Source organism: Macrobrachium nipponense, chromosome 25, assembly GCF_015104395.2.
Source record: "Macrobrachium nipponense isolate FS-2020 chromosome 25, ASM1510439v2, whole genome shotgun sequence".
NCBI lineage: Eukaryota > Metazoa > Arthropoda > Malacostraca > Decapoda > Palaemonidae > Macrobrachium > Macrobrachium nipponense.
Window position 1 is genome coordinate 74,555,261 of NC_087214.1, and position 13,259 is coordinate 74,568,519.

Below are 13,259 nucleotides of genomic sequence, written 5' to 3' on the forward strand. Positions count from 1 at the left end.
TGAACAGATTGACAAAATGACATTTAATAAATAATTATATGAAAAAGAAGTATGTATATATGTTACAGTAAGATTATAATCCAGGAATTTCACGAAATCCCCAGGGAATTTGTGAAAGTGACCAATTCGTTTAGGTAGTACATTTCTTGATCCCAGAGGGACTAGTAATCACAGGTCAAAACGGTGATTCATCTACGTTGCTTCGCCGTTGTTGAGTACTAGTCCCTGGTGGGGTGGGGGGAGACGTCTAATGAATTTAGGGCTATATGCCCCCCAACCCCACCTTAGGGGCTACTACTAAACACTGAAACATTGTAAATGAGTCACTGTTTCAACCTGGTTTAGTACTAGGGGCCTACCCTCAGGGTTCAAGTGTCTCTAAGTGAATTGGTCGTTTCACATGTGGGATTTCATGAAAGCCCTTGTTTCGCAATGTTAAATGTAACGTATATATGTATATTATTATTCTATTTTACGTCTGTTAATCATACGTCTGTCCGTCTTTTCCCACCAGTATCGTACGAAAGGCACGAGCTGACCTACGCCTGGCTCAACAACACTGCGTCGGGCAACGGCACCTCCCTGGCCAAGTCGTCCAACTTGCGAGCACTCAACGCCTACATGATAATGAACCGAACGGTCTTCTGCGAGGAGACCTTCTTCTGGAGAGGTAAGGAAGTTCCCCTGGCGACGAAGAAGGGCTGGAGGTGGGGCGGGGAGGGTGTGGAGGGCTGGGGGGACTATATGAAGGCACTACTTACTAGTACTAATCTTTCGCTCCCTGTACAGTGGTGCTCAAATCTCATGCGACATGATTCTTTTTGTATCGTCCAGATTCTCAGACACGTGATGTTGCCAAGTAGTGTTATTACTTTTTTTTCTAATGTCATACATGTCGAAAAGTTTGTGAATTCACAGCTAGCCCTATTTTCCTTATGGTTATATAAATATGATCCCTTTTATGCATTGGTATAATTCGTAATCAGTGTGATTTGAACTGATTTTTCCTTTTTTTACGCTGCTAAGTTCAAAATTGGCGGTGTGATAAGGTTAGCTGTGCCATCAATGAAAGCACACTTTACATGCTCCTCGGAATGGGCACCTAACTACGTCTGCTGCATTGACAGTAGACCTAACAATAAGCTCAACAGTCATAACAACATATTCACGTAGGAATATGAACTAAAAATAGTTTTCTTTGAATGTTGAAGCTTTCGCCTGTGTTTAAGCTGCCTGTATGTTGCAAAATGTTTTATAGGCCTAAAAAATAATCAAGCCTTCTGAGATATCCAATCTGTTTATTAATGAATTTATTTGTAGAGATTATCTGTTTTTTGACGAATACAACGGGAATATGAATTACAACCAATTTTCTTTGAATGTTGAAGTTTTAGGCTGCGTTTACGCTGCCTATATGTTGCGAAATGAATTATAGGCCTAAAAGAATAATCTAAGCCTTATGAGATATAATGTTACTAATGTTTTTATTTGTAGAGAATTACCTGTTCTTTGAGGAATATAAGATGATGATTTTGATTATATGGAGAAGATGACTATTATCGAAATATACATAAGTATTAATATCAAGGCGTATGGAAACACTTGTTTTTCCAACTGGTTTAAATATTATTTTCTTAAAAGTGCCTTCTCCCTCCTCCTCGCTTTTGGTGTATAAATTTATCTTTTATCCTTTCATAAGGTAACTTGAAGAACAGAATGTGTAGATAACCTCATTTGCTTTTTGGCCAGAAATTTTTTATAGAGAGATGTGACTGTTAATTGTCAAGTAAAGAAATCTAAACCTAGGCCTAAGAATAATATCTTGGCTTTGACAAAAGAATAATTGCATGGGCGAATATTTACTTGTATGCCATTATTTTTTAAATATTTAAGAATTATAGCAATTAATTATGTATGAAAATCCAAATATTCCTGTAACACATATAAAATAAGTGTTTTCAAGATAATTTCATTGTCGCTACTCAGTGTAGACCTACTTATGTTACACCGGGTGGTGGTTGTTGCACCGACACAAATGATACGTCACACACGCTCCGCTCACACCGTCACACGTTGATATCGGTGGGCGCATTCTACTTTTGTATATACATATTTACATATTTTTCAGCATTGAGATGTAAAAGCAATCTAATAGGACTATTTTAAATTTTATGTTAGCTTTGGAAGCATTATGAATGTTATGAAAATTTGTTTTTCGTCTTTTTTTTATTTAACATTTCAACTGATGCTTGCTGACGACTTCATTTTGGTCAAATGCTCCAGTGGTGTGTGAACGAAAGTTTTGAAAATGTTTCGAAGAGCTTTTTTCTGAAATTTGCTACACGTGACATTTTCTTACAGTTTTGACATATATGACAGATTTCACTCTTGTGAAACATATTATGTCCATATTATATGCAATAATCGCGTTTCCGCATTGAAATAAAAGATAAATATGGAGCTTGCTATGTTGCCAGTTAGTGAATTTTGAACGAAATCTTATGGAATCATGTTGCATGAGATTTGAGCATCACTGTACATATAGCAAATATATATATATGAAGACCTATTTCTCTTTTGAAGGATTAACCGCATTGATTTACTTTCATGGCTGGCTATAATATATATATATATATATATATATATATATATATATATATATATAGAGCTGTGTGCGAGTATTAACCGGATTGATTTGGTCGACTGGCTGTGTAATGTTTTTATTTTTTACTTTTTTCATTGCCAGTGTCTTCATCCTCAGCTTTCTTATATATATTTTTTTTATAGCAAAAGAAACCAGATTTATCTCAAAAGCTAATCATTAGTCCTTAGCTTTTGTGACCGTCTGCAGTGATTAACAAAAAACCAAACCAAAAGGTTGCCTTTCTTTTTTTCTTTTTTCAGCGTCGAAAGGTGTTTCTTGGTCTGAACTTAAAGTTTAGAAGTATAGTTGTCGATCATCCACTATCAGGTCAGTTTCCCCCCCCCACCACCTCCCACTGGGAGTGCTTAGATGAAGGCTCTCTATTGCAGTAGGTATGGGAAATTGGGGATGCCATGAAATCCACAAGGAACTTGTGAAAAGCGCAACTCGCTTAGGAACCTTTGATCCCCGAGGGGTCGTACTATACACGGCGGAACAGTAAATTATTTTTTTCGACGTGTTTCGTACTAGCCCAGCCCCTCAGGGATCAAATGCACTTAGGGACATTTGACCCCCCAGGGGCTAGTACTAAACACGGCGAAATACATTTGACCCCCCAGGGGATAGTACTAATTACGGCAAAAATGTGTAGGTGAATCACTGTTTCGTCGTGTTTAGTACTAGCCCCTGGGGATTAAATGCACTTAAGGACATTAGACTCCGCAGGATTAGTACTATACACGGCAAAATACATTTGACCACCGGCCCCCCTTCCCCCATCCCCCAACGGGGCTAGTACTACACACACTCTCGGTCAGAAACGAGTAATCTGAAATGGTTAGAAGCTGCGTCGATGCGACCATCTTGGAAGCCTCTTAAGACGGGTTAGATGAAAATCTGATTCATTTTGTATTAGGTTGTCGTCCAGTTAATAGACTGACTCTCTTACCGCGCAGTTTTATGTTTTGGGGAAAAGGTTAACGAAATCAATATAGTAAACTAATTGATCGACTGTTTGCCGTGTAGTACCTATAGCTTCAAGTTTTAAAATATGAAGGACTGACTGAATCGTGCTTTGAGGTTAATTGAACATTTCGTTGTGTATTTTTCACGACAGTGGACTGACTGAATCGTTCTTTTAGGTTAATAGGTTGTTTTATTTTCTTTTTAATGAAGGACTGACTGAATCATGCTTTTAGGTTAACTGATTATTTAATTTTGTATTTTTCGCGATAATGAAGGTCAACTGAGTCATGCTTTTAGGTTAATGAATTATTTCGTTATGTATTTTTCGCGACGATGAAGGACTGACTGAATCGTGCTTTTAGATTAATAGTTTTTCTTGCAGTAGAAATTTGTTGATTTTATATTTTTGTTTCAGTTTTTATAAGTTATTATAAAATCGATTTAGGAACTCTATGTCATTTGATGATGTCAAATATAGCCATTTCAGTCTATAGCCTATACTATATATATATATATATATATTATATATATATATATATATATATATATATATATTATAATATATATATATATATGCACACTTACTTCGCCTTAGTGGTTTGTGATTTAGATGCTGTTGTTGGTCATTAAGATGGACTTTGTGGCGCATTTGCTAACAAAAATAAGCTAAAAATGAGCTCTGCCAAAAAAAAAAAAAAGTGACAAATTTTAAGCAATATTTGTCATTAACTCGCATGTTTGAACTTCTTGCAATATCAATGCTCTAATCTGCGGTGTTGAGCAGGCCTAGGCTGAAGGATTTGTTCTTGATGAAACTTGCGTTATAATGAAACTAGGTGAAGTTAAAGACTTGACAGGTTAATAAGAGCACAGGAAAGTGAACTGAGAGAAAGCGATGTCCCCTTGGGCTTAAAAAAAGGTACTAAACCACATTTAGTACCATCTGCGGTGCGCGCCGTTCGGAGGACGCGTAGTACCGGTCTCAGAGATAATACAACATTGTCCAAATTATTATACGTTTTCTTTGAAATATTTCGGACTTTTTATGACTATTAACTTTTGGATAGCCTATGTTGCTCCTGCGAAGGAGACCTACTTAGAAACTCGTTCGAAAACAGCCATTCCTTTATTAATTCATTTTCTGTTTCTTCTGTTTCGTGTTATTTGCATTTTTGGTGTTCCTTTTGGTGCGACTAATTCGAGAAACACCACCAGACCACAAACTTTTTTTTTTTCTTTTATATAGTCCCATCAACCAAAACAAGTTTCACTTTGGGACGCTGTTTTAAACAATTAAGAAACATCAAAGACAGTTTTTACATATTTTTTCATATTTTCGATGCTTTGAAGTTTGTCTGGTTTTCTTTAAATACTTCTGTATACTGAGGTCATCTAAGCACTCAGAGCTGGGACAAAATTCGCTTCGTATAGATTCCTTATGTTTTACTGTTAGGATAAGTTTATTATTATTATTATTATTATTATTATTATTATTATTATTATTATTATTATTATTATTATTATTATTATTATTATTATTATTATTATTATTATTATTATTATTATTAGCTTTTGACATTGATTTTATAAAACAACAGTTCTCACTTAGGCAAATCCCTTCTTGTAATTCTTTGGGAATATATCAGTTGTTTTTTTTGTAGACCAAGTGCGTCTACGTACATACCTAGGCATGCATGTATGTGTGTATGTATGTACTGAATAATATGACTATTTTTTTTCATTTTGCAATGTCTAGTTTGTGCACCGTAGGTTATCCCTACACACTGTCTGTACGTAATAGTGTATTTCAAGTAGATGTCAGCCATCATAGGCCTAGTGTATTCATTCTCAAACCAGTAAAGTATTTGAGTATACCTCTATATTTGTAGGTCAATAAGCCACTCTAGAGGAAAAAAAAATTATATAAATTTATGTATACTGCATGTTTTCATTCTGTTGCCTAAGCTGTGTCTGTTTTCTTTGCCCATAGACGAGATAAATAGAAAGATTTTTAAAAAATTAAAAAGAGTATTGTTTCTTGCACGCTTTGATGTGTTATATACAATACGACAGATTACAACACTTCCTAAAATCTATATGATCTGTTTTGTCTTTTTTTTTCAAGTTGTTTTCAGAGAGTTCCATAACTTCATTACAGTATATCTGAGCAACAGTGTCAAGTATATTGTGCCACACTTGTCATTTTCTGTTGTTGTTGTTGTTGTGGTTGAAGATACAAAAGAGAATTCTCTGTTTTTTATTTGTGATTTTAGAAGGTTGAGCTGTGCCCCCCTTTTCCCTTGGCGAGGCAGTTGTCATCCGGTCATCGTCATTGACTATTACCCACTACTTTCTACTCTTTCCACCACTTCTGCTAGTAGTACCACTACGAGAACCACTTCTACTAGTACTAGTCCCATCTTTCCTGCTCCGAGCGCCCATCCCGTCCTTACCTGTGTCCCGCTACCCTCGTTTCACGTCTTTCCATCCCTATTCTCTAATTTGTTTTCATGATTTCTCATCCTTCCCTTTCCCTTCGTCAATTCTATTTATTGTTTATCCGTTCCTTTCACTTCAGTTTCTTTATATTTCGTCTTTGCACCTGACGCACTCTATTTGTCCAGTGTTCCTGCCTTCTATACATCCCTTTGTCCAATATTCCCATCCGTCTCTGCATGTCTTTGCCAATATTCCTTCTTTCTATACATCCCGTTGTCCAATTTTCCCATCCGTCTCTGCATCTCTTTATCCAATATTCCTTCTGTCTCTGCATCTCTTTGTCCAATATTCCTTCCTTCTATACATCCCTTTGTCCAACATTCCTTCCTTCTATACATCCCTTTGTCCAATATTCCTTCTGTCTCTGCATCTCTTTGTCCACTATTCCTTCCTTCTATACATCCCTTTGTCCAATATTCCTTCCTTCTATACATCCCTTTGTCCAATATTCCTTCTTTCTCTGCATCTCTTTGTCCACTATTCCTTCCTTCTATACATCCCTTTGTCCACTATTCCTTCCTTCTATACATCCCTTTGTCCACTATTCCTTCCTTCTATACGTCCCTTTGTCCACTATCACTCGCTGTCTTGCTTCTTAATACCTTTCTCTATCACTTTGTCCACCTTATCTCTTTGCCATGAGCCACTCATCTCCTCCACATCCATTTCACAACCCCACCCTTTGTCTGATATTCCTTCCATTCGCTCCTTTATCCACCGTTCCTCTCATTCTCATTTTAGCACATTTGAATCTCCTTTTATTCCCTGTTTAATGTCTCATGTCCTCGCTTTATCATTTCTCTGCCCATCTACCCTTTTTCCCTTGTTCCGATAATCTCCCTGCCTTTCTCTCTTCCCTTTGTCCAATATTTCTCTCTCTCTCTCTCGCGCTCTCTCTCTCTCTCTCGCTCTCTTCTCTCTCTCTCTCTCTCTCCTATTTGTCATTCTCTTCGCATCATGTCATTCTGAAGTCATCTTTCCCCTTTATTGGTTTTTTTCTGTTTTCTTTATTTGTTCCCTTTTGTCGTTCTATGTTTTGTATCTTTCCATCTCACTCACTCTCTTTTTTTGTATTTGTTTGTCTGCTTAGCTCTCTCTCTCTCTCTCGTAAGTAGCCATCTTGCTTGGTGAGACGTACCTGCGTGAAGTCAGATTAATCAACAGATATCACAAGTTTAACATACGACTAGAATTTGAGAAATATCTAGAAGTGTTCGTGAACTATCGGTGATAAGATTAGTGTGAAAATAGTAGGATAAAGCGTCTTCTAAGTTAGTTTATCAAGTGTAATACTATAAATCAGAACAAGATGGCAGTAAGTTCCAACTGCGGGAAGAGGTGGCGTAATTTGGCGTGTTTAGCAGATTCGCAATACGATGAGGTAGCAGGAAGGGAACTGGCATTTCTCATCTATGAAATCAGCAACAGTCCTAACCAAAAAGATACAAAAGCATTCATAGATATATTAGAAGGATATAATCCTTCAAACTGGAACAAATCTAATGAAAACATCTTGAAAATAATTGAAGAAGTTCCAAATAAAATCCAAGTGGTCAAGAGACTCATAAAGAAAATATACATAAACCAACATATTCCGACAAAGAAAATGAATAAGGTGAATCTTGTGAATATCCTAATTGATGCATTAGGAAAAAGAATGCCAAAAGCATGCAAACTGTGTAAGGTTTGGTATAGCATAGTCAATCCACAAAACCTAATCAGAAAATGTGCTGCATGCAACATTCCGACCCATCCACAGTGTGCTGAGGTAATACAAGATTTGAGAAAAGATACAAGAATTTTTTGTTCAACATGTCTATCATGGATAGACAATGTTATTAAATCAAGATTGAATGTACAAATAGTTGAGGATGAAGAAGCAGAAGCGGAAGAGAAGAAGAAGAAGGAGGAAAACGGAAGAGAAGTAAACAAAATGAAATGACAGAAAAAAATAAGGAAAACAAAGAACAAGATAAAAGTATGGATGCAGAGATACTCATTGATACTACATATGAGGCAATAAAGCAGCATACCTACGAAGAAATAAATTACGATATGACAACAGAAAAGCAAATCCCGAAGAGGCTCTACCCAGATCTATACAATGACGGGAAAGAGGAAAAATAGACAAGAAAGACAAAATCTGCAACCTTTTGAAAAGAGGGAATTGCAGATTTGGAGAAAGATGTTACTACAAACATCCTAAGATATGTCAAAACTATGAAATATATGGTAAATGTGCATACTTAGATGGATATGGGGATGATTGCAGAGATCTGCATCCAAAAATATGTAAAAACCTAAAAGAAGGAAAAGGATGTAAGTTCGACAAAAATGCAAATATATGCACCCTGTAGCCATGAATCATAATCAAATAAATAACCAACCAAGTAATAAAATCCAAAATAAGAAAGAAACAAATAAAGAGAGAAATCAAGAATATCAGGTAAAAGAGAAAAGCAAACCACCAATGAGATATGCAGAGGTGTCAGCAAAAAATTTCAAAGCATCAGCTCCGAAATTATACCCTAGAGATAATAACTGTATTTATTATGCAAGAGGATATTGCAGAAACGGAGAAAATTGCAGATTCAGACACAAAATGAATAATTATGATGAAGGAAGATCAAATATTATGGAAAAGTTGGATTTTTTTAATGTCAGAATTTCTGGAAATGAAAAAAAGAACAACATACCAGAACAGGAAAGAGACATGGGAAAATCCTTATTACTACCAGTATTAAATGAAGGAGAAAACACGCAAACCATCATAGTGATGAATGCGCAGGGTTTAGTTACGAGTAACTCAAAAAGAAAAATAGAGTACTTAGAAGAACTAACCCAAAATGAAAAGAAAATAGATATAATGAATATAAGTGAAACCTGGTATTCCAAGAGACTGGGAATGATGATCAAATAAAAGGGTTCCAAACTTATAGATCAGATAGAAAAAATAGGAATCAAGGGGGAACCGCAATATATGGGAAAGACAAAAAACAAGGAAAAATATATGAGAAATATAGTAACTCAGAATGTGAACTAATAGCGGTAGAATTTGAATCTGAAAAATTGATGAACATAGTAATATATAGACCTCCTAATACTAAAGAGTTTGACTTAATAATTGAAAAATTGGATGATATATGTAGAAATCACAAGGACTGGACTATTCTCCTATCTGGTGACTTCAACTTTCCTTTCGTAGAATGGAAAGAACGAATAGGAGATTGTGGTTGTACTTATACATATAAAAAAGAGAGTAATAGTAGTGCAGAAGATAAGAGGCAATTTGAAAAGCTATTAGATATGCTACTAGAATACAACATTCAACAAATAAATCACCTGCCAACAAGAAAGGAAAATACTTTAGACCTAGTATTTGTGAACGAGATGAATTATGTTAAAGAAATAATAGTTTATAATGCGAATATTTCAGACCATAATGTCATAGAATTAACAGTTCATTCCAAAGCAAGTGAAAATAGAGATAAGCAAGAAATGAAAAAGTGGGAAGGATATGGAAAATACAACTTCTACAGTAAAAATATAAAATGGTCAGAAATTAATGAAGAATTAAACAAAGATTGGGATAACATTTTCGTAAGTGATGACATAAGGGTAAATACGGAGATATTATATATATTGAAAATATAGTGGAAAAAATATATGCCGAAGAAGAAAAGTAAACATCATTCATGCATACCAAGAGACAGAAGGATCTTGTTCCAGAAAATCAGAAAGTGGAAAAAAGGTCTTGCAAAAGAAAAAATGCATGGAAAGTTATAGAACTAAAAAGTAAGATAGAAAATGCAGAACAAAAGATTATACAATCAAAAGAAAATGAAAAACGGGACTTGGAAGAAAAAACCCTATTAAATATCAAGCAAAACCCCAAAACTATTATACTCATATGCGAAGAAGATGAATAAAAGAAGAATAGAAATAGGCCCTCTGAGAATTGAAGGGAGATTAACGAATGAAAAAAGGAAATTTGCAACATACTGGCAGAACGATATAAGAGAGAATTCACCCCTAGAATAGATAATGAAAGATAATGATATAGAAGTAAGGGATGATAAGGATATTTATTTTTAAAGTTTTTTAATAGGAAGTAAGGGAAAATGAAAAGAGTGAATATTTAGCTGACATAGATATTAATGAAGCTGATATTGTGCAGGCTATTAATGAAATTAAAAATGTAGCTGCTGCAGGGCCTGATGGAATTCCTGCTATTTTGTTAAAGAAAGTAGTTCATTCTATCGCAAAGCCACTTGCAATATTATTAAGACAAAGTGTAGATACAGGCAAGATTTATGATGAGCACAAATTAGCATATATTACCCCTACTTTCAAAAGTGGATCAAGACTAGAGGCAAGTAATTATAGGCCTGTGAGTCTAACATCACATATTATGAAAGTGTATGAAAGGGTAATGAAGAAAAATATTATGAAACATTTAATAAAAAATAATTTGTTTAATAAAGGACAACATGGTTTCGTACCCGGAAAAAGTACACAAACCCAACTGTTAGTCCACCGTGAGAACATATTCAAAAATATGAAAAGCGGAAATGAAACAGATGTGGTTTATTTAGACTTTGCAAAAGCTTTTGATAAAGTAGACCATAATATATTAGCGAAGAAAATTAGAAAACACAAATATCGTGGATAAAGTAGGAAGATGGTTAAAAGAATTTTTACACAACAGAAAACAGATAGTTATTGCAAACGACGAGAATCGGATGAAGTCAAGGTAATATCCGGTGTGCCGCAAGGTACGGTGTTAGCTGCAATACTGTTTGTTATTATGATTGAAGACATAGACAATAATGTGAAGGATTCGGTAGTGAGTAGTTTCGCAGATGACACAAGAATAAGTAGAGAAATTACTTGTGATGAAGATAGGAACGCTCTACAAAGAGACCTTAACAAAGTATATGATTGGGCAGAGGTAAATAGGATGGTATTTAACTCTGATAAATTTGAATCAATAAATTATGGAGACAGAGAAAGAAAGCTATATGCATATAAGGGACCTAATAATGAGACCATCACAAATAAGGAAGCAGTTAAAGACCTTGGTGTGATGATGAATAGGAACATGTTATGCAATGATCAAATAGCAACTCTGTTGGCAAAATGTAAAGCAAAAATGGAATGTTGTTACGGCACTTCAAAACAAGAAAAGCTGAACACATGATTATGCTTTATAAAACATATGTTCGTAGTCCACTTGAATATTGCAATATGATATGGTACCCACACTATCAAAAGGATATTGCACAAATAGAGAGTGTACAAAGGTCCTTTACAGCTAGAATAGAAGAAGTTAAGGACCTAGACTACTGGGAAAGACTACAATTCTTAAAATTATATAGTCTAGAAAGGAGAAGAGAACGCTACATGATAATTCAGGCATGGAAACAGATAGAAGGAATAGCAGAAAATATCATGGATCTAAAAATATCAGAAAGAGCAAGCAGAGGTAGATTAATAGTGCCCAAAACTATCCAGGAGGAAAAATAAGGAAAGCACACAGGACATTAATCCACTACGCACCAGCATCGATAATGCAGCGTCTATTCAATGCGTTGCCAGCTCATCTGAGGAATATATCAGGAGTGAGCGTAGATGTGTTTAAGAATAAGCTCGACAAATATCTAAACTGCATCCCAGACCATCCAAGATTGGAAGATGCAAAATATACCGGAAGATGTACTAGCAACTCTCTGGTAGACATTAGAGGTGCCTCACACTGAGGGACCTGGGGCAACCCGAACAAGATGTAAGGTCTGTAAGGTAAGGTAAGGTCTCTCTCTCTCTCTCTCTCTCTCTCTCTCTCTCTCTCTGCTCTCTCTCTCTGTGTCATGCAACACTCAACTCGGTGATACCTGAGAATCCTCCATTGATTAGGGACTGGCAAACCTCACAATTTAAAAAAGAAAAAATTTTTTTCTTGGAATTTTACATTTTGGGATAAAATGGTTGATATAGCTTTTGAGGAGTGTGTAACTGGGTTCTAACTAATTGCAGTTTTCGTGTCTTTTTATATATACAAACAACAATAGTGTAAATAGAATCCTTAACTGGTTTTTTCTTATTTCTATTTTTAATTTTTTAGTATCTGGGCGGCTTGCGAGAGCTGAGCGCAGACTAAATAGATATTGTATATATACAGCAGAACTCACACCATTTGTCATGGTAGACACACCACCTCTCCCCCCCACCACCCTCCCCCCCCCCCCACCACCCCCAGCCCCCACCCCAACTTTCATCTGCTCCATTAAATAGCACATTAAAGCAGTATCTTAGCTTGTTCACTGATAACCGTCCTCTAAATTCGAAATAGGGTATTATTAGCCTTTTCCAATTACAAAACTAGAAATTGAATGATGTGGTCCTCAAAGGATCCCCTTAATCTTGCCTCTTGTTTATTTATTTCAATCATTCCTTTCATTTTTTTCAATCATTTCTCGCCATCATCATTCCTTGCCGCCATCATTCTCACCGTCACGACGTTTACCGTCGCCTTTGCTTTAGTTGAGTGCCGAGTGCCTTCAGCCTCGCCCTGTGGTGTGGGGGGACTTGCCAGAGACCCCAAAGTGCTCAGCTGGTCATTCTGTTGCAGGCCCGAGCCCGTTACATGGAGGTTTGGCTGGGGGCTGAGTGTGGCCCGTTTGTTACAGTAAGAGTAGGACACTTAGCACACGCTCCCTCTTCCTTCCTCTACAGACAGCACCGAAAAAAAATCCCCTTCTACGATGCTCCTCCTACTACTACTACTACTACTACCACTGATATAACCCTCAGAGGGATCCAAGTTGGCCCAAATCCTCCTCCCCTATGCCTTCTGTCAGATCCTGTGCCCCCACATCCTAAAGTCCAAAGTTTTCCTTGTCTTGCCTGTGTATATCAGGTTTGGCGTTGTCCCTTTCTCCTTTGAAACTCCTAAATGAATCCTTTGTTTGAGAATTCTCTCTCTCTCTCTCTCTCTCTCTCTCTCTCTCTCTCTCTCTCTCTCTCTCTCTCTCATTGTATGGCTATCAGTCTATCACATACTGGCACACACACACACAAACACACACACACTCTCTCTCTCTCTCAAGTGATTCTGTTGTTTGTATACCACTTTTTGTTTATTATTCTAATA

General features: G+C 36.2%; 1 protein-coding gene across 1 annotated transcript in view; it reads left to right on the forward strand.

Annotated features, from left to right (window-relative positions):
- LOC135199545 (glutamate-gated chloride channel-like) overlaps window positions 1–13,259 on the forward strand; it is a 393,487-nt gene that overhangs the window by 325,177 nt on the left and 55,051 nt on the right. The window contains exons 8-9 of the mRNA XM_064227700.1: window positions 515–670; window positions 12,738–12,758. Of these exons, the coding sequence (XP_064083770.1) occupies window positions 515–670; window positions 12,738–12,758 (177 nt within the window). The remainder of the gene's footprint in view (window positions 1–514; window positions 671–12,737; window positions 12,759–13,259) is intronic.